This window comes from Amborella trichopoda, chromosome 6 (genome assembly GCF_054954075.1).
Source record: "Amborella trichopoda isolate Santa Cruz 75 chromosome 6, AtrichopodaSantaCruz75HAP2 v2.0, whole genome shotgun sequence".
NCBI classification, from domain to species: Eukaryota; Viridiplantae; Streptophyta; class Magnoliopsida; order Amborellales; family Amborellaceae; genus Amborella; species Amborella trichopoda.
Window position 1 is genome coordinate 52356844 of NC_142341.1, and position 23436 is coordinate 52380279.

The window sequence follows — 23436 nt, forward strand, 5'->3', positions numbered from 1 at the left end:
TATGCCGACAGAGAGTACCTTTCTTGTTGCCATAAAGGAAAGAGGAGAGAGATGTGTTTTAACTAAAAAGAGGGCATTTTTTTTTTTTTTAGTCAGAGGTGAAAGTTGCAATAAAAAAATTTGTTAGAAGGAAGTTACTAAGAAAGTTCAAGTTGGCAAGGTATCCGCAATTTCCCCAAGAAAAATTGATGTCTTCTACTATATATAGTTCCATCTAAAGTAACCCTAGATGATCATTATCGAGGAATAAATTTGGGGTTTTCATAGATGTGCTAAATACCCATCAATTTGCTCTAAGTTGCATCTAAGTTTGAAGTTAAGAACTTTGAAGGTGAAATGAATATAATGAATAAAAAATACTCACACATGAGGCACGTTCTTAGTATTTATGTATTTTAGATAAAAATATTGAAAAATCATAGTGCAATATCATCATTTTGTTGGAGAACTCAAGAAAATAATATTTTGAAGGATTTTTAGTATTTTTTGAAATATTTTTAAGGCCAAATCTGGTGATTCTCCAATCCGTCCTGTAGATCTATCGATACGATTTGATTTTTTGGATGGACAATCTGGGTCACTGATCCATTTTTTAAACCTTGCTTTTGACTAATATTCACAACAGCGAGGGCGGTGAGGCGGGGCACAGCTATTTGGTCGCGACGCCAAGCACCTTCTAATGAGAACAGAGTCAATCGGAGGTAGAGATTTCTCTGTCAAATTATGGTCCGAGAGGGAGATAAGCCTAAGGACCGCTCTTTGTCATGAACTACCAGCAGTTGCCGGCTTATGGGACGACGAGGCTGAAAATTTGCAAACAAGAAGAGGTTCTGAAAATTCTAGAGCAAAGAAGAGAAGATATTTACGAAATGGTTTTTGAAATAGGGAATTGGGACTAAATTACACTAAATATGCCAGGGAAAATCCAAAGAAAAGAAAAAGAAAAATAAATGAACTTACTTGGAAACCGGGACTATAGGCCCGACACCCGGAATCGATGGTCTGGCTCAGATTTGAGATTGTTATGGCTACGTCTTTCGTCTCTTAGAGTTTGCCAATTGAGATCGAACAATGTTAAAATTGAGTTGGTGCTAACATAGGTTTGAATCAGATACTAAGCCAACGGTCTAAAGGAAGAGTCTAGGGTCCATGGATGTATCCGAAGGTCTATAACTTGGTTGGCTAGATGATATATCTTGGCTTAGGATAATATTTCAAAAGTTCAAGTAGGCTCAGAGATTTGTGAGAAGGGAAATTAGGGTGATTAGCTTTAGGGTTTCTAAGGATCTAGGATTCAGTGCATAGAGTAGCAGGGCTTCACCCAATTCTCTAAAATCTGGTCCTCCATACCATAGGTGAGGGTAGGCTAGGTCCAAGATAACTGCTCCTGCAAGTGGCTGCTCAATCTATGTCATAGATCATTTGCGAAACACAGTATTATGATTGCATAAGTAGGTGTTACGCAAACATGGTGGACTCCAAATGTTTGCAATTTCATGTCAACTATCTTGTTATGTCCATTTGGACGTTTCAACATGCGAAGAAGCCGCTTTTAGGTGCATTTTGGTGGTGGAATGTGTTTAAATTAAGAGTTTTAAAGGTTATAAAGATGGGGTCAAACTAAGGTTAAGTGGGGGTTATGGTGTATTAGGGTTTGACCTACGATTAAAGGTGTTGTCCCAGGTTTAGGCAAGTTTTAGGTGGGTTTAGGTCATTTATTTAGGTTTAGGTCATTTATGTAGGTTTAGGTATGTTTTAGAAGGTTTTAATGGAGCTTAGTTTTAAATTGGAAGGTTTAATTGTAGTTAAGTACTTATTTAGGAAGGTTTAAGAGCGTTTAGTGGACTAAATTGGTTGAACTAATTCAATTAGGCTCTAAATGTGGGAGTTTATTAACTTACGTGGTGCATGGGATGGGTTATGGTGTATGGGGAATGCCGGAACAGTGGTTCTGGGTCTATGGCACTAGTATGGTCCCTAATCTAGTTTTAGGCCAAAAGATAGCTTCTTGGTGGGGCGGATTTAAGGGTTTTGGTTAGGGGTTGGTCTAGGAAAAGTTTAAGCTTATACTATAAGTTTTCCAAGGTCTTGGCTTCCTGTAACTCCTTCAGCGGAGAAAGGGGTGTCCACAATTGCCCTTCTTTGTCATTGGTGTCGTACACTTTGGGTGAGGCGGGCGGCAAAGAAGTAGACACATGAGACTATCTGATAAGTTTAGAGTTGAACAAAAGGATTTCGAAGCAGAGCGAAATGCTTGAATCTCTAACAACAGTCGGCTAGTGGTGCCAATGGTCTCCAGGACCTGGGGGTGAGCTTAACCCATCTGTTGGGGTGACTGTCGGGTGCTCCATTTGTCGGCGAGCTTAGGTCATGGTGTCAGGTCTCAAGGAAAAATGTAGTCTTCAATGTTTTGAAACACAGTTTGAAAGTGTTTTAATAGATGAGGCGGAGAATTCTTGGCTAAGTGAATAGCACGTTGCCTGTCACTACAATGTTCCATAGGGTTACAAGTCGTCAACTTGGCCGATTGGGATTGTCAATTTTTCAATTCAGAGTTTTGAAGGGTCAGGATATTTCAGGCTCAGGCAGAATTTGTGGGGAATATCTAAGGTTCGGGATTTTAGTCTATAACACATGTCTATCCTTGGCGTTCCCTTTAGAATTGATCGGTCTTTGGTGCGCCTTAATCATCACTACCAAACGTAGATCTGACTCCTTCGTTTTAGAAAATCATTTTTTGTTGGAAATTTTCAGAGAAAGGGAGGAACTTTGAAAAAGAAGAAAATACACCCTAGCGCCGAGTAAAGATTTTAAAAATAAAATTAATTTTGTGGAAAATCGTCAAGAAACAACAAATAAAAGGCAAGATTTTTTGTTGTAAATGTTTTTCTTCCGTAAGAAAATAAAATATTTCAAAAAAAAGCTATAAAAAATAAATAAAAATCATATTTTAAAGGTGATAAAGTGGAATTTCCCATGGTGCACTTTCTATTATGCATTAGGGACTTTCCATATTTGGGTGGGGAGGGCTTAATCGGATTTTTTTATAAAAATTATTCCATACCTTTGAGGTTGTAACAACCTTCCAAAAATGTCTTTTTGCACCGTTGGGAGCCTCTTGCAACTGAAAGGTTGTAACAACCTTTCAAAAGTCCGATGGATTTTTGAGGTGTATATGTAGTTCTACATTATAAGGTTGCATTTTTATATAAACTTTTTTCATTTCAAAGATTGTTCAAATTTTGGTGTTTTTTTGCATATAATGATGTCTCATTTTCACATAGTTTTGGTGATGTAAAACAATATTTTTCAATGAGACCATGTTTAAGACATCCAAAACCATCATCCGGAAAAATTCCCCGAAAGTTGGGTGTAAGGAAAGGGAGCGACAAAATAACTAGCATTAACGTAAGCAAGATGTTCTCTAGGAACATTAGTAGAAGGTGGCGTGAAGACTTTAAACGCTATTCAAAGTTGTGTTTGCTTGCATGATGTGTATGTGTATGTGCATGTGCTAACTCATGTTAAGATTCGAAAACCATGTACATGTGCATGTGCATGTACATGTGCATGTGTATAGGCATGTGCATGTGCATGTGCATGTGCATGTGCTTGTGCACGTGCATGTGCTTGTGCTTTGTTACTCAAAAACAAATAAATGGGGTCATGTTAAGATTCCAAAACTAAATGATGTGCATGTGCTTTGTTACTCAAAAAAATAAAAATGATGTGCATGTGCTTTGTTACTCAAAAAAATAAAAATGATGTGCACGTACTTTCCCACTTTCACATGGACAAATCTTCATGGAATTTGATGCAAAGAAGGAAAGTGAAATAGCTCGTTACGCAAGTGTGATTTTAAAGACGCAAACAAGTTGCTTCCTCGAAAAATCCAGCAACTTTTGTAGCATGCGATAACGTGCGTTATGCTGCGAGGTGGTAATGGATCGGGTCTACTTGGACCCTACTCAGACCCCAATAGTATTCGGGTTCAAGTTTTGGACTTGGACCGGATTAATCGAGTCTAAAAGTTGGATCCACCCTTATACCCGTTGGGTCTCGAGTTTGGTCGGATCCATTGCCACCTTCACTATGAGTTTTTTTTTTTAGCATTATATACTCATATTATTGGTAACAAGGTCACAATCACTCGCCATTATATTTCAAGCCGTATAATTTGTTGTTTAATAGTAAATATGATTATAGGTTCTTATTATGTAATCTTTAATACATCCAAACGAATAGGGCTTCAAGTATTTTATCTCCAACAATTTACAATTACAGGTCAGGTCCACCGGACTCGTACCTTGACCTGACCCGCTGGATTCAAATATTGGACCCATATCGGGTATACCCAACTGGTCAGATCCGGGTCCATTGCCACCCCTAGTTACGCTCCAAGGCGCGGCTCTAGAAACGAATGTAATTCTCCGTTCGCATAACAATTTGTTACAGTGATGCCTCAATTGCCTTTATAGGAACAAACTGTTACGCGGCTTTTTATTTTTTTTATTGGTTCTCCGGGCGTCTCGTTTTTTTTTTGGAAATGGGAAGGGCCTTAAATTTCGTCTTTTTTCTTTTAAGCAAAATAGATGGACTAAAAAATGATTTATTTGTTTTTTGCAAAGATGATAACCTTAAAATGTAAAGTATCTTTTTTAAAAAAAGATTTTTTTTCAAGTAAAATAGATTTTTTTAAACAAAATGGACTAAAAAATGATTTTCTTTTTTTAAAAAAATAGATGATGACCTTAAAAAGCAAATTATCTTTTTTTGAAATATTTTTTTTCCAAGTAAAATAGATTCCTTTTAACAAAATGGACTCGAAAATATATATATATATATATTTTTTGGCCCTTTTATGCCTCTTGCCCACCTGTATTTGTTTCGGTGCTTTTACACCTTTGGATGTTATGTAAGTATTTCTTTTCTCTTGTTTTTCCAGCTCTTTGAGCACCTTGTGATCACATGGACTTGTGCTAATTTAGGCCGTGCGCTATCCCTTTTTTTTTCCTTTTTCTTTTTTCTGTTTTTTTTTTAAATTTTTGTATGCATGCTATATAGATTGCAATGGATGACCACCAAGCGCACACACCACATGTAAGACTAAGCGAACTCAGAGGGCCCAATCCCCCAAAAAAAATAGCACACATGCACAAAAAACAGGTGGTCCCTTTTTCCCTCAAGAACATCAGTGAGAGAAAGTTTCTAACGACGTAATTTCTTTTTAGTATATTAATGAAATTGTTGAATCTTGGTCCAAAAAAAAAAAAAACCATCAGTAAGAGAAAAAATAACTCTTCACATTCGTTAGTTTCGTCATTGATGGGAAAACCACGTTTTCATAATGTGTAGTTAGCATTTTAGACTCATGCAACCATGTAGAGCTTGTCAGTTTTATGACCTCTTATCAGGCTTTGGAGGTAGACTTCGTGCCCTTCGGCAGGGCCACAAGGCTAGAGGTGACCAGGTAGTTTACCTTCATGCGGTTGATCGAGTTTTGACCCCTATTTCGAAAATCAGTTTGAAAAAACAAAAAAGAGTTGAGCAATTTTTTCAAAAATTCTTTTGAAAAGAGGGACAGGCCGTATAGTTTATCCACTTGTGGTCTTTGTTTCAAATCGGAGTTCGGTCGGGTGTTTGAGGTTCAATCTACCCAAAAACTGACTGGGGAGGTAATTTTGGAATTGATTTTGCCCCAAGTTTGAAAAATCCCTCATGAGTTTTGAAAATCTTTTCCAAAGAAAGTACTTTAGAAATTAATTTTGTTAATCCAATCCTTATGGTTAAATCTTTTATTTAGAGTCCCACAATTACTGGCTTGATCTCGATAGCGGTTAGGATGAAACGAATCTATGTCCATTTGACGCCCTAGGGGAAATCATGTCTATCACATCGAGAGCCCATCTAGCGAAAGAGCACATAGGTGGAGTTGAATTTGGAAGCACGGATGGAGTGCGCCCTGTGGATTTGACATTTTGGCATCGTTTCACGTGTTCTCAACAATCTTCCGTCGTTGCAGTCCAATAATATCCCTAACACCTAATCTTTTGGGCTAGGGCAGCTGCGCTAGGGTGTCCTTCGTTGTGTGATTCTTTGCGAATTTCATCAATTTCTGGATGATTGACACATCGTAAGAGAAACCCATCAAAAGACTTCTTGTAGACTTGGTCGTCCGTTATGACAAAGTTTACCGCGAATCTTTTTATTATTGGCTCCTTTTGGGTATTCTTTCTCTTAGTAGAACTAGCACATTGTGGTACCACGGTCTTGCTTCCATTAGACTTTCGGCATTTAAAGCAAAAGCTTCTCCCATTTCTTCTTCTTTTTCTTCTTCGTCGAGTTCTTCTAGCTTAGGCAGAGAACGGTCGTATTTATGCCTGATGTAAAATGGTTTTATATTTACTTTGATGGGATGCTAACTATCGAAGCCAAGGCAGTTAGAGTGTCGGCAAATCTATTGTTGGACCTAGCCACATGTTGGAAAGTGATTTCTTTGAAGTGACTAGTCAATTTCTCCACCTTTCCTTGGTATAATATCAATTTTTCGTCCCTCACTTTCCAAGTCCCTTGAACTTGGGACTTGGCTTATCACTATAAGAGAATCGCCAATGACTCATAATTTTTCAATTTGGAGTTCAATGGCATTCTCGAGACCAGCTATTAAGGCCTCATATTCTGCAATGTTATTAGTGTAGTAGAAATTGCACCTAACGGCTGTGGGCATCATGACCCTCTTTGGCGAGCAAAGGACACCACCTATAACGGCACATATTCATTTTTTGCACCGTCAAAGTAGAGTTCCCTAGTCGGATCCTCGAAAGCAAAGATGGCTACATAGGGTAAATCGGTGTTCACCGGTACGTAGTCGGTTATCTCATGCTCTGACAATCACTTGCCCCTTGATTGACTTGAGTGACATATTGGATTTCAAATTCACTTAGGAGCATTCTCCATTTGTCTAGTTGTCCATTGAGGATTGGTTTTTCTATAATATACTTAAGTGGATCCACCTTAGAAATCACTTTAATAGAATGTGATAAAAAATAATGCCTTAACTTTGGAGTGACCCATACAAGTGTGAGGTAATGTTATTCAACAGCTGTGTAGCGTGTTTCATAATCAACCATGGTTTTGCTTATATACTATATGGTTCGTTATCTCCTTTGGTCATCGTATTGCCCTAGCATGGCCCCCATGGTCTTGTATTTTACTAGGAGATAAAAAAATAGGGGTTTGTTAGGAACATGTGGACTTAGTATAGGCAGATTCGACCAGTATTGCTTGATCCGGTCGAATGCCTCTTGGTATTTTTCATCTCATAGAAACGACATATCTTTTTTCAATAGCTGGTTGAAGGGTTCACATGGCGCACTAGGCTTCATTGAATGAGACGAGGGGTACCTCATGGGTCTCATTCTCACCAACTACCCATTACGTCCTATTTGTACAATGTTCATTATTGATGGGTTATCTGAGGTTATTTTAATTATCCCTTGGGTTGTTGGAAACTTAAGACATTAGTAAAATGTTGATGCTATAGCCAGGTTCTCGTAAAGTCACTACCGGCCTAGGAGAAGGTTGAAGGATGCATTTATGTTTGAAACATAAAACCTAACAACCTGAACTAGTGGCCCTATTTTGATGGTGAGCGGCAGTATCCCCTCAACTTGCCTCTTAGTCTCATCGTAGGCAATGATGGTGAGCAGAGAGGTCTCAAAAGGAGTTGGACTTATACCCAATTTCTTGATCGTCATTAATGAATAAATATTGAGGGTAGCCCCATTGTAGACAAGCACATGGGGAATCCTGAAGCATGTAATGTAAACAGTAATATAGAGGGGTTGGTTATGCAATCGGTTAAACCCCTGCAGGATGTCATCATCACAGAAGGTGATCGGCGTGGGAGCCATTAATTGACCAATCATCCCGCTAAGTTCTTCTAGTCTTGTGTCGAGAGAAACGTGTGTTTTTCTAAGCACTGTTTCAATTTGCCGCCAATGGGTTGGAGAATTCCTAAGCAGATCTAAGATAGATATGGATGCTGGGATCTTTTCTAAAGGTGTCAGGAGATCAATGCTAGTTGTGTTACATGGTGGAATCCTAGGAATAATAATGTTTTAAAAAACGGTCTTCCCAGTGTTTAGGCGGCCTAGACCAAAATACCACACGCACAGATCCAGGCGACCGTACACGAGCGGATGTACTTGGGCAAGCACCCAAGCAGGCTAGGTGGGCACCTAGGCAAGTGCCCAAGTGGGCTAGGCGGGTGCCTAATTAAAATAACAATTCCATAAACCCTCAATGTCTTAGCTATACCTATTTTTGAGGATCAAAAGTATTTTTTGTGGTTTTAAAATGCTTCCTAAACTTTTTCACTTATTATGGAACATGGAGAGTTGGAGGCTATTTCTAATACATATCCTATTAGACTTCTAAATTTTGTATGGTTTGAATTTTGAAATTTTGAACAAGTTTATTCTCAACTTGCGATATGTCATATGTTTGTATATAAAAAAAATATGTTACAATAATACAATATTTTTAAATGCAATAAATTGTAAAATTGACACAAATATTTGTATATTATATATATATATATATATATATATATATCGTCCGCCTGGGCGCTGGGAGCCAAGCCGGCTGCTTAGCGTTTTTTGAAACCTTGAGGAATAGTCTCTACCCTCAAGATTGGTTGTGTTGGAGGGCCATGGATATCTATGGTAGGCTTGGGCACTTAAACCAGGTTCCCTAGTCGGCTCTAAGGTGAGTAGGTTTGAAATGACGTCCCTTTCTAGTCAAACAGCTTATGGTTCCATTGGCCAGGACTACATAGGGAGTGGCTTTAGTCAAAGTGACTACCTTTCTGGGGGCTTCTAGTGAATGGTCGGTTGAGCAAGCCTATCACACTTTATGTAGATCATGTCCACTTCAATGGCCTCCTGTTGAACCTTTTCTTCATCAGTGTCCATGTTAGAGGAAATATTAACAAATTTTAGAGGAAATATTAACAATTTATTCTTTGAGAATTGGTTCATAATGTGCTTCTTTTGGTGGTGCTTTGAAAGTTGGCCCGGCCAATGTTTCACTTGGAAGATGAACGAACTCGGATCCCATGCCCCTAGTCCTTTAAGGACTGTCATGACTGTGGCTTTCCCTTGCTGTCACCAATTGTTGCAAGGGTTGTCATGGTAGGTTTGTTGCTAAATTATGAGTCATTGTTCGACAATGGGTTGGAATAAATCCCCATCTTTTGGTTAACCTCCTTAATGGGCTCCTCATTTTTATGGTTTCAGTACATCTATTGTACCTCTATCAATCAGATTTTGGACTTAGTGTCATAATGAAACACATTCTTCAGTATTGTGGCTGTGATTTTGGTGCCAATCACATCATTTGGATTTGTCTTTGACTTCATGTGGGAGCTCTCTTGGCATGGGGAATACCAATAGCTTCTCATACAATTGAAGTTGAAGGGCTTCCACTATAGGTTGTTTGAGTGCAGTGAAATTCCTTAGTCTCTTACCGATTAAACGGCCCATTCCCATTTGTACCTCTAGGTTGATTTTGTACACCTTGTTGGCTTTACATGAGGTTTGGATTTGGTTTTGGTTTTGATTTTGACGGTTTGGTTGATTGATGCCTAAACTTCACCGGCCAGTAGAATCCATATGTAGCTTCGACAAAAAAGTCGAACAGGATGCTTGCCAAGGGCGAGCACCAACCCAACCTGGCAACACCCTGAGTGAGTGTCCACAGTCCAACAACAACTCTCATCTTGGTGGCAACTCATTTAACAGACTAGTTACGTCTCTATGGGTACAGCCACCTGTTGTCCGAGTCCCTGTATTTTGGGGTGCTCTTAAAGGCAAGGTTTATACAGATGGTGCGCTCCTGTTGGGGGCTCGCTCTTCCAGCTGCCCTTCCACTAGGAACTAGCTGACCATTCCAGAAAACTATTTTGAAAAAAGTTATTCTTTTGTACCCTCTAGTGTGTGATTTGTGTGTAATACACACCCGTGCACGTGACAATGTGTATCCAACAATCAGGTGCACAAAGGATAAGCACAAAAAAGCAAATATAAAGCACGAGCACGATCTGTGTACGTGCAGTGCGGCTCGACTAACATGGGCTCAAGCAAGGCGCAATTCAGGGGAAGGACCGGATGGACCAAAAAAGTAGGAGCAATAAAAAAAAGGCAACAAGGAAGTAAAATAGAATGTAATAAACAAAAACTTTTTTTTCTTTTTTTTTTTCTTTTTTCTTTCTGTGCAAATAGAAATGGAAAAGGGAAAGTCCTGCTTCAAGTAAAGAAAGGAAGAAAACCTTTATTTTTATTTTTATTTTTATTTACAAATCAACTCAAGACAAAAACTTTGGGCACGAGTTTACGTTACTGGGGGAGCATTTATAAAAGAATACAAAAAATAATTCAAAAAAAAAAAAGATCAAATGCCCCTAACATTTCAATGGTGTTTTGATCATTTTATTTTTATTTATTTTTAATATATTTTTTTATAGGTGCATGTGTGAGAAGGATTGATAATCAATATTTTAGCTGAATCTAATGCATAGAATAAAAAATTAAATACTTATTCATGCTCTCAAAATTGACATACACCATATTTTCATAGCTTATTAAACATAGGGCTACAGTTACACTCTTAGAATTCCAAACAAGTTATAAGACAGTATTTTATAGATCCAAACACAAATCTTCCAGCCTCCGATTCGAACTTCCCCACTTTCTACCTTCTAGCTTCCAGTTGTCAAACCACGAACTTAGTAAAAGAAATTTTGAAAAATACAATAAAAACTACACATATTTATCGCCCCGGCGAAAAAAGATCATATTGAAATGCGGTTTCTAGGCTATACAAAGTCAATAAAATCAGTTATTTCAAGTATGTTAATAAATTTAGATACATTAATTCATCACTGCGTTAGATTTTCAAGGACCACATCACCCAGGTCAAAAATAGAAATTTTAATAAAATTTAATTGAACATCGATGATACTGGTACAATAGAGAGAGAGAGAGAGAAGATGGTGGTGGTGAAGAACCTTTATGATTATGGCCACTCTGATATCAGAGTGAGCATACATTTGAAGCTTCTTTCTCTTGGGCTCATGCTGAGAGAGAGAGAGAGAGAGAGAGGAACGACTTATTGCATCAGGCCTCAGCAGCTTCTTGCTCTTCTTTGATCACTCCGGAGTCAAGAAGGTCGGTGGACATGGCTGAAGGTATCCGGTGGCGCTTGAGTATGCGAGAGGTGGCGAGCTTGGCCTTATTATAATTCAAAACCACGACCCTTTCATCGTCAAGATCGAACCGTAGGCTCTCCTCTTTACAGTCTTCAACAAGCTCACACAGATGCTTTAGATTATCGATCTCCACACCATTTACCTTTTTCACCTGTCGCACCAGACAGACAGTCAGAGAGGGAGAGAGATTACTAGTCTTTTTCATTACTTTATTCATTCCTGATACAAAAAGGAAAAGAGAATGAGACTTATTTCTTCGATTAACAAAATTTAGACAATAGTTTCTTGACATATGTGAATGAAAAGGAAAAGTATACAAAGAGACCATTTATCTTTGGTACAAAGTGGTCACAATTAATCTTGACCATTGGATGTGAAATTGGGTGGCTACATTTATTGCATTGACCAAACTCAAAGTTCAAAAGAAAATTTCTCAAACTTCGTGACATATCCAAACGATCAAATTTTACATCGGATGGGTATAAGTAATTGTGACCTCCTTATATCAAAGGTATTAAAAGTAAACGGTCTAATTGTACACAATTCCAAATGAAAAAAGAAAAACAAGTTTCATAAATGGGCCTTTATATCCTTCAAAAGAAAATCCATAATGGAGAAGCATATGGCTTTTAAATAACTGATAATTAGAGAAAAATATAAAAGGGGGGAGAGTGACTGAGTACATGTAATTCTGCAAGTTATGTCTAGAGCTCCATTCTCACTAGGTCACAAGTTAGCATTCCAAATATATACATATAGATAAGGGGAGAGATAGTAAAAAAGCTTTGTAGTACCTGTAGCTCTGCAAGCCGCTCGTAACCCACATTGATTTCATCCATCAAAACCTGAAAGATTTTTGAAGTCATTCTTTTTAGGTTTTATCAAAATTCGTTAAGTGACAAGAATAACCACATACATTCCAAAAAAATTGTTATGTTAAACAGTCTCTCTCCCTCTCTTTCTCTCTCAACTAAATATGGGTCAGGCCCAACGTTTTAAAACCCAGACCTGGAGCTGGACTCGGACTCACTAGGGTCTTGAGCCCAAGTCAGGCTGGTTGTCTAGGCCGAGTCTCAATGAGTCTTGGCCTATTCTATGGCTAACAAGCCTTGTAAGGGCTGAAATTTTATGACTCTCATCCAAGAAATTTCCATGGAACTCACCAGGGTCCTCAGCCAAGTTAACATGGGCGAGTCCTGAGTTGTCTCATCAAGTTTTTAAACACTCGTTAGGCCAAATCACGAAATTTCAGCATTCATTCTCAATACCGTTAGTGAACCATACCTGAGAGAGGATTACAAGCTGTTCGCCAACCTTTTCGGGCAATTCTCGCAATGCACGCTCACACAAACGGCGAGGAGATGTATTATACCAGTCTTCGCCATACTCATGAAGATAAGGCTGGGTCAATGGAACAAAGACCAAGCCAGCAAATATATAGTAGCTGGGCAACTTCTCGTACTCATGAACTGGAACTAATGCTTTTAACTGCAAATCCCCAAAGGCTTCAGTTGAGAGAGAGAGAGAGAGTATATCTAGAGGCAGAATTTCAAACAAACTACAAGATGGAGTTCAAGAAGTGGACTCACAGGATGAACTACAACACTGAGTTCAAGCTCTTGACCATCTCTTAACACCCTTATATTTGCGGTTTCATTCGCTTTTTTCATGGAGACCAAATGATCAAATGTTATCCGCTCTCTATTCCGGAAAGGCACTGAATTAGCAGATAATTAGCTATATAATATGTCCAAGTCACTAAAAATATAAGTTGGACTGAAATCTGAATTTGACATTCATAGATAATCAGTAAAATCCTTCCTCTTTAAATAACCAAGTTTCAGTGCGCAGGTAAAGGATCGTCACCATATCAAGTTTATAAGTTTATCCTACCAGAATATAGCTGTTGATAAAAAATTAAAGAGCCCATTAAAGCAAGTTATTGAAATGTTTAAGGGCTTTTCAACCTTAACATCCTCCAAATCCAATAGTTCAAGGCCACAATTGTTGGAAGCGGGAGCCAAGGATCATCCCTTGCCCAAAGTTCCCCAACTCGGAAGCCCATGAGATCTGGTGTCTAAGAGTTTCCTAGGTGTACTCATAGAATATATATATATATATATATATGGGATTATCTACAAAGTGACCATTTATCTTTTGTACATGGAGGTCACAATCATTCCCACTCATTAGATATCTAATTGGATGGCTTGGGGTGAGTCACGAAGTCCAAGAATTTTTTTTGAAACTTTGTGTCTATTTAATGACACTCCTACAACCTCCCATTTCGAAATTTAAGGAACAAGAATAATTGTGACCTCCATGTATAAAATATAAATGGCCTTTTTGTAGACAATCCCTATATATATATATATATATATATATATATATATATATAGTGTTGTATCTCTCTCTCACACGAGCACACACACTAATGAGGATGCATGTCAAAAGGGCGACTAGAACATATATACAAACTAGTAATATGCCAGTGCGATGCACGTGATATTAAATGTTCAACACTATTAATATAAGAATTTTTAGAAGTATAAATATAAAAATTATTAGACTAATAATTATTTAATTGTATATTCTAATAGTGATTTAGAACTATAAATTCCAATATAATAATCACTTATAAATAGGTTTAATTATAATTATTATAATGTATATTCTAATATGTTTATTATAAATATTTTTATTATGATTAGGAACTAAATATTAATATGAAATGAGCAATTATATTTAAAATTTATATTCTGAAATAAAATTGTTATTATATTTTTTATTATAACAAACAATAATAGATATTATTTTTGCTATTATGAGTAAATTATAATCATATAATTTTATATACCAATAGTATTTAATTGGAATTTTAAGTATATTGTATCATATTTCAATGAATATTATCCTAAAATTTTATTATTTTTGTTATTATGAGTACATATGATTATACAATTATAATCATATAATTATTATATACCAATAGTATTTATTTAGAATTTTAAGTATATTATATCATATTTCAGTGAATATTATCCTAAAATTTAAATTTTTCAATGATCTCTCCCTCCCTAAGATAAATTTTCAAGGATCTCTCTCGGTGATTTACTCTCCTTTCTCTTTCACTACTACTCTCTCTCTCATTCTCTCTCACATTCTCTCCCTCCCTAAAAGATTGGAAAATCTACCCATCTCCTTGATTTTCTCTCCATTCTTTCCTTTCAATTTCCTTTCCACGTACTATCACTCTATCTTCTTTTTTTTAAGGTTAATGGTAATACTCTCTCTATCAATTCCCTAATATTTTACTCAATCTCTACCTATTTATCCCCAACTCAATTATAGGCATCTATCTCTTCATGATAATTTTTCCTTGGGATAGAGATATAATCATATAATTATAAATTTTAGATGTACTTCCTCTTTGCATGGGAATACTCATGCTACCTTACAAAATTATAGGAATGAGATTTTTGATATAGAATTATGCTTAAATAACCAAAATAATAGGAATGATATTTTGGAGTGAAGCATGTCACGTAAATCATAAGAAGGAAATTGTAGAGAGAGATTCAAATATATTTCTGAAAATCTTAAAGTCCAATATAAACCATGTTGAAAAAACCGGGTGATCTAACCAGTAATCTCTCCGTGAGACTCGAACCGGCCACTTGCCGGTTCTGGTTTCGAGCGGTTTTCGTGATCGACTGGTATTTAAAAAAATATATCAAAAAATTGTATATAAAATCCCAAAAATAAATAATTTGGTATGTAATACATTTTTTAATATTGTTTACATCATGGTAAAGATTAGAAATTGTTTTGGTCATTAATACCCACTTTTATATTTTCCCATCTTTTATGAAAAAATTTAAAAATAGCCCTAGGCACAAATCGATTATTTAAAATCCATTTTTTCATTTATTTTCAACTTCATTTGAATGTGTTTTATTTTAATCATTCTCTATATGTTTTTCATATTTTACTAGATCTTTTTTGTATATTTTTCATTTTTTAAAGCAAGTTTTTGACCACCAGGGACTTGCCCGGTTAGAACCGGTTGAATCGGCCTGTTTACCCGTTAGGCCGGTTAAATGGCTTCCGGCCCCATGCCCTGTTAACCATTCCAGTTAGATTTTGCAAATACTGGAATAGAGATAATGGAGTATATTGTATTATAGAAAAAGTTTATAAAGGTTGAGTCTCTAAACAATCAAATTAAGGCACCTAAAAAATTCACTAGAATAGGTTGTTTCGATGTGAAAAAGCCCTCAATCGATCATCTTGACCTCGAGATTTATAGATGTGGAAGAAAATGGTCTAGGACATAGTGCATCTTGTAATGCATTATTTGGGCCATTAATTTTCAATATTTTCAAGAGTGTTCATGGATCTGCTCGATATACACTATTTCTAAAGTTCTAAATTTTATAATTAGAGAAGAAAATAAATTTTCAGGCCATCACAAAAAATTTTCCTACTGAAAAATATCTTTTGACACTATTTAGAGGTATGCCTTACTTTGATTGTTTAGGGCCTCAACCTTATACAAACCACACCCTTATATTATTACACAATATACTATATTATATTATGTATGTATATTAAAAGTAGGGGTGAAATTGTTAAATTAAAAAAAAAGATTCTTTTGTTTCTCAAACTATGCACACATGCACCATGAAAAGTCTACAGTAAGAGAGTACCATAAAAAAATGAGGTTATAGGGTCATGCAAAGAAAGAACTAAAATGTATCCTTAGACCACCACTCCAGTTTTTCAATGGCGTTCATGAAACCTTTGAGATATATAATGCAATATAATTAACATACAGACATGCATGCGTACACACTACTATAGTATAGTGAGCAGTAAATAGTGTATATAGTCATCTGAAAATTCATCTAAATCATGTATATTATTAAAAAAATAAATCATCTAATCATATATCTAATGATTAAATCATAAAATAAGGAGTGAGCTTAAGGGATTAGCTCCAGGAACACAGAACCGTGTCTGAGGAGTCAGAGCATCCCCTAGGAAAGGTGATCCTGGTAAACATGCTCAAAGCCAGAAGAAGATGTGAAACCTTAATACCAAAATTGACCCTCACCCTTTATTAGACTTGGTTTTCTAAGCTATATTGTCATTTGACATAAACAAGGGAATGTGATAAGTGGTGTCATATCAACTTCACCGAATAAATGCTATTGTCCTCTAAATTGTGGCTTAATATAAATCTCACTCGTGCCCCATTTAAATCACCCAAATTGTATAGAGTGAAAATTAAATCTACCAAAGAGTAAGAAGATAATCCTTGCAACTAGGGGTACAAAACTTGTTCTAACCTTGACATCTTGGTTTTGTTGAGGTTAGAAAACCCTTAAGCAAAATATAAATAAAGAACTTGATGAAGTGCATATGTTAAGATGGTTAAATACCAGTTCCATCATTTGCTATTGGGACACCATCAAATGCGAGAATTATGTCATCTTTCTTGAGAACTCTATGGGCATCTGAAATAGGATTTATCTTGCTCACGAGCACCCCAGTCATCTCAGGGTGCATGTGGAAATGCTCTCGCAATTGTGCATTTTCTGAAGGTTGGCATGACAGGCCCAATGAACAAAACCCTACATACTTTCCACTTTCATCCACATCCGATAGAAAATGTTTTATTACAGGAACTGGAATTATGTACCTACACAAAGCCAGTTAAAAAATATCAGACTTCATGAGAAGTCAGTAGGTTATCAGTGAAATTCATCACATAGCCCCAAAAAATATATGTACTACTAAATATGGTGCACAGCTAGCCATTGATATTTCTGAAAACAATTGATCAAAAAGTATAGGACATAAAATTAAACAGTCAGAAACAAATCTGGCCCTACTGCTGGCCTTGGTCTCCCATTCCAGGCTTACCACATTCACAAATCAAATATCATTAATGGTAATTGGTAGGAGTAACAATCCTGGCAGAACCAATACTATGTAGGGGAGGAGAAAAGTATTCAACAACATGTGAGACGAACCATGAAATAGCAAACGCACCACAATATGTCTTCATACTACTAAGACTGGGTCTAAGAAAGGTAACCTAATCCAAGTATTGATCCACATTAAAATTGAACACGACAACAGGTTGAAGGACTAGGCAAGGCTAATGCAGCAAGTGACAAGACACACCTATAAGTAATAACAATTTAGGAAGCACAAAAAGAACCATAAGAGGACAAGGCAAAGTAGGCTTGCCTCATATATTTTGAAACTCACCCAATATTTTCCGCACCTGAAAGGTTTTGAAAAGCGACTCCCGCAACCTTGTCACCCATAATTGCAGGACCACCACTATTTCCTGGGTTAATGGCTGCATCAATTTGTATAGCCATGAGTTGTGTGGCACCATGAGCATATTGTGTTGGCTCAACTCTAGAAACAACCCCCTTTGTCACTGAAATACTGTCACCACCTGTATACAGACAGAGCTAAAGTTACAAGGAAATCTAAAGGAAGGAACCAAGCTTATCGCATAGTAGAATCATCTGGTTATATCTTATAAAATTCTATCAACATTACATATCGGAATCAAATTCAGGCTCAGAAAGCTTGTTACATTCGCGTGCATACAAAAGCATCACATAGCTGTCCTCTTGTAGTCTGAAGAGAATACAGGGTATTCTAACCCTACTATAAACTAGGTTTTTCCAGTGGAAGCTTCAAATGGAGTTGCACAGATATGCATCACCATCAGCTAATTGCACATCACTCTATTTATGAGTCGAAAACTGGCGACTGATTAGTTAGACTTCCTAGGTCAATCCAATATTCTAACTACTTGATAATTAGCTCATTTTAACCAGCCAATTTGATGACATTAGAATCTATCAACATGTTCTGTGAAGTGTCTGACACTACAATGCATTCAATCACAACATCCCGGAACATATGGTAGGTTCCACAACTGAGTTATGTTTTGCAGCTAACAAGATCAAACCATAGGCTCTGCAGATAGGTTCTAGAAACAATAGACACAAAATATTTATGGTAAAGTTCAGAAAATGCATCATCGGAAACAGTGGATAGGCTGAGCATAGCATCATCATGTAATCTCTCTCCCTTAATCTCACTACCACTTTAGCATGTGCATTATTTTTATCGATGATAACTGTATAGTATACTCATGAAACAATGCATGCATGTGTGCATTCACTCATACCAAGACATGCACATAAGCTCAACACCATAAAGCTTTTTGAAGCAATACTCTACCAACACCATCTTGTGATAAGGATTTAAAAATACTGCAATCGGATAAATCAAATTGTACTATGTTCAGTACTTGTTCAAATTTCTTAAGCACTTTCTCAGACATGTTACTAAAATAAAAGTCAGTGCTCTTTGTGCCATCAATTAAAAATATCTAAATTTTTGAAATTCCAAAAAGATACAAGTTCACAATTGGATATTGTATTCTAAAAAGAAAAAAGTTAAATAACATCAAGGGACACTTTAAAAAACTTGCACATAGCTTCGATGTCTTGTCATTCTCGTGAGGAAGAGGCATTGATGCAAGCTTGATCGCAAAAACCAGAACAAGGGAGAACTTGCTTAAAATACAAGACCCTTTAAAGCATAAGATACATCGAGTTTCATATCATAGGAACATCAAGAAATGATCCTTTTATGCTACTCACCAGCATTTTGTTGAGCATGTTCATAGAAATCCTATTTGTGATAATTTGAGGACTTCACATGCTTTGTGCTCTCTCAAACCTTAGCAGGATTTTCATCAATCCCTTTCAAACCATCTTTAATGTATCTAACATTAAGCTTCAATATATGATAATAGTTATCTGACGTGGACCAAACAGCCATCAAAAGGAAACTTTTCTTCTCTTGTCGCACCCCTAAAATACTTTCTGAAAAAGGGTGAATTTTCTTCTCAATTAACTCTAAGAGTTTCTGATGTAACATTGGTAGAATGAACATCTAGAGTTCTGGTGATAACTATATACTTCATTCAATCAAAAGCATTGAGGTTGCATTAACTACTAGCAAACCACTACAAGGAGTCAACACATTTACAAAATTCAGAGATTCATTCCTAAATATCCAATAATTATCTACAAAAAGGCAGTTAAGCCCATGTACACAATTATTTGAATAGAGCTCCATGAAGCATAAATCAGTAGTTGAACAAATTATACCTGACAAGTCTTGCAACATATTACCTTTCTCTACCCTTTTTTCTTTTTTTGACGGCATCATTTCTCTTCTGTTTACTATACAATTATAATATATTAGCCTTTGTAGTATTTCTTGTGAGTAGATTAAAGGGTGGGTTACGAGTAGCTAGAAGTGCTCCGCAAAAAATGATCAACCATGCTAAATAGGTAATATTATCTTAGACGGTCTTCTTTATATTACTTAGTGAAATGTACATACTTTACTGTCATAACGCAGAATTCAAATTATAATGTCAAGGGCTGCTCAAGCTAGTGAAAGCACTGATCACATTTTAGCAACCTCAATATCCTCTAACGATAAATGTCAAAAAACATCTCACAGTAGGAAGGAATTCAATGGGGTTGCGGGGTCAAATGAGAAGAAGGTTAGGTGTAACTATTTGACACTCCTTTTTCTGCTACTCCTTTTATATGCCAGTCCTTTTTTTGTCGAGCATAAGATAGTTGAAGCTGATGAAGAGCTCCGTTATGAAATAGAAAATCGGATATACTACATAGTAGTCACAATGAAATAAAATAAACTACAAAGATACTTCTCTTTTTCAGAAATCCACTAAATAAATACTGAGAAAATAGATAGAATGCCTTTCCCTAAAATTTAGCCGAGTGTACCAACTCAAAGTAGTCAAGTTCTTGAGAAAATCTACACATTCTTTATAATTTAACCAAAGGAAAAGAGCCTTAATTCCAAAAACGTATTTAGCACCCTCATAATAGGACAATCTAACATGAACACCATGCTAATTGAAAGGAAAGGCTACTAGAGTTGTAGAGAAAAGTTGAGACATTATTAAATGTTGACTAGAAGGATGGACATGAAAATTATTAAAGATAAAATTCAAACTCTTGAAAGTTTATCCTTGGTAAAATCTGAGCCAACTCAAAGATAGTTAACATGAAAGTGATGAACTTAAATGAAATTCTTGCTAACTGAAACATTCTAACAACATATTCCTAAGAACATACTTCAATTTGCTAACTGAAACATTCTAACAACATATTCCTAAAGAACATACTTTAATTTTCAACATATTTACTAGTTTTACCAGACTGTAATCCATTCTTAAAAACCATATTTCATTGGTTTTAAGTGCAAGAAAAGTATTTTACAGCCAATGTAAAAAAATCTTAAGAGTTCAACTATAGGCATGTCAGATTTCGTAACAAATGTATGACTCCAATAAACAATTAATGAGTAATTCATAATAAAAACAAGTATAAAGTTTTAGTGTCTCTTCCATGCCTTAGCATTTGCATTATGTCTAGGAATAGAATTATCCAATTAGTGTCTTCATGTGACTAAAGGAACCAACACTCTAAATTCATCTCCATAGAGATAATGGCATCAAAAAATACGTTGAACAAATGACTTCATCCATATTTATATGTAGATTTTTTTTTCAAAATAAATGTTGAGATATTTGCCCAAAAAAATAAAAGTAGCACACACAACACAAACTTATTTATTAACAGAAGAAATCCTTACTCTGAACTAATAATAAAAAAAAAAACAGAAGCTACCTTGAGGGTACCCAACAACAGCGACAGATTCCTGTAGGAATGGAATGTCCCCAAGCTCAAGAAAGTGCATTCCCTCCCAAAATTCTTCACTTTCAACAACAATAAGTGCGAGATCACATTCATGTCCGACTGCTTGAACTTCAGCTCTATACTTAGCAGGAGAACCATGCTTCCTGACACGAACAAATGTATGATCCGCTACTACGTGTGCATTGGTCAGAATTCGTCGTCCAGGGATAACAAATCCTACAATTAAATGAATAAAAAATGTTAATAACAAGAAAGTAAACCAAAAGGCACATAATCCACTTCTTTATGATTAGAAATACTAAGAAGTAGAAGAGGATACACAAACAAAGTAAGGTTTTCCTTTATCTATTTCTTTTTGAAAGAGACAAGTATTATTCATCATGGACACAACATGCATAAATTGTAAAGAGAATATCAATACAATCAAATAATTCCTTTTTGGCATCATAACACTATTGATCATTTTCATGTTACCTTCCAAACTGATTGTGAAATTGATCCACATTTATGCATCATATGCACGATACTCTATCACTCATAGAACAAAGGATCCAAGACTGATTCAGTCAAAATATCAAATCACTAACATAAAGAATGGCCTAAGAATATCAATATACAAAGAGATTGAATAGCATATGATAAAAAATATAGTAATCCAAGAAGCAATTAGACTTTGCACAACTGCAACAATTAAAAAACAGGGCTTTCCACAATAATAGAAATCAAACCAAAAACAACCGCTAGATCGTTATGTACAACATTTTGAAAAAATCAAAGGGAATGATACTTCAAATTCAAAAAAAAAAAAAAGGCTGTGTATGGCTTTTCATGGGAAAGACCAATAAAAATGATGATATTATGAAAAAACAAAAACAGAAGTTGACCGAACAAAGTGAGCAAGCAATCAAACAAACAAATGAAAGATAAAAAACACATTAACTTTTGAAACCCAACAAATTCAATTTTTTAAAATGCATGAAAAAGTAACTAAAAACCCATCAAACAACTTACCCTTCTCTACTATCACATTAACCGTTCACAATCGAAGAGTAGGCCACCCAAGTTCAGCCCTCTTTTTCTTCAATATCTCTCTTTTCCTTTTTTATTCTATCTAGCATGCCCAGGCCGGTGCGACCTGATAGGCCTTAGGCCGGGCAAGAGTCAGGACTCTTTGGCCCATTCCAGGCATATTGGCGCATATTGGCGATAGATGGTCCAGGCATATTGGCGATGGATGGCCCCGCCAGTTGCCAGCCCTATCAAAGAGGGCAATGAAATAAGGAAAAAAAAAAAAGAGAAGTACCTGATCCCATGGTTTCTCTCTGAGACTTGTTCTGCCATGGAAGGAAGTAATTGGGGCTACTGGAAACTGTGAAAACCTTTACCACAGCATCAATCGCCAGATGAATGGCAGCATAAGCATCTGTAAACTGAAACCCATCTGCCTCTTCGTCAGTCTCTTCAACTTCCTTTGCTTCTCTCTCAACCTTTTCGAATGTGGGTGGTGGGTAAATGCGAGGAGTGAGAATGCGGGAAGTTGGGTTGAGAAGAGAGGTTGTGGAGGTGGTGTAGAGAGCGGGAGAGAGATGGGTGGCGGGTGTAGAGAGAGAGGGAGAGAGATGGTTAGAGAGAGAGGGAGAGAGATGGTTAGAGAGAGAAGGGAGGGAAGGTGAGAGACGGTAGACTCGGCGAACAGCTCTGAGAGTGGTGGGAAGAAGCATAGCGGCGGTTCGGGAAGAAGAGAGACTGGGCGGGTGGCTTGGGAGGGGCGGAGGGTTTGGGCCAGGGTCAAGCTGAACGAGTCCCTCCCAAATATGAATTGAATGAAAAATAGACAATGAAATGAAAAAGATAAAAAAATGAAGGCTTCAGTAGGTGCTAGGCGTATCTATGGGGGAAAGGTTTCCATACAGCATAGAAGATCTACGCTTCTCCTACCATCAAGCCGTTCAATTTTGATAAAGAGAGACACTCACTATTTGATCTTAGATTCGACGTTTCAAAGTATTTTATTTTTAGCGTTTTTTATACAAATTGTATGAATATAAAATTTGATATATACCATATTCTCATCGGAGCGTACCTATAAAAAATATTAAAAATAAATTTTTGCTAATTTTATTTTATTGAAAATATTTTTTGCTAGTACGAGTTTAATAGAGGATTGGACGGCCAAAATTTGGTTTCAAAATAGTTTATAGGAAAAAAATTAAAAATAAAATAATATAAAGACGTAACATTGTGATTGGGGCAATCTTAGCCCTCCATTCAATATGGACAGTTGGATAAGGGAAAGTATATAAGTTTTATACTGTAAGGGAAGCATAGAAAGCTTGCCCATACGTATATATACAGGAAAAAGTT

The 23436-nt window shown here is 36.4% G+C and overlaps 1 protein-coding gene across 1 annotated transcript; it reads right to left on the bottom strand.

The window, feature by feature from the left end:
• Positions 1-10829: 10829 nt before the first annotated feature.
• Positions 10830-23023, bottom strand: LOC18448610 (protease Do-like 10, mitochondrial). The gene is made up of 8 exons (XM_006858671.4): positions 22376-23023; positions 21043-21288; positions 17549-17744; positions 16714-16973; positions 12859-12986; positions 12554-12757; positions 12064-12114; positions 10830-11420 (listed from the first exon to the last, which is right to left on the bottom strand). The coding sequence occupies exons 1-8, from the start codon at positions 22791-22793 to the stop codon at positions 11178-11180; spliced, it is 1746 nt and encodes a 581-aa protein (XP_006858733.4). The 5' UTR covers positions 22794-23023; the 3' UTR covers positions 10830-11177.
• Between the last annotated feature and the right edge of the window lie 413 nt (positions 23024-23436).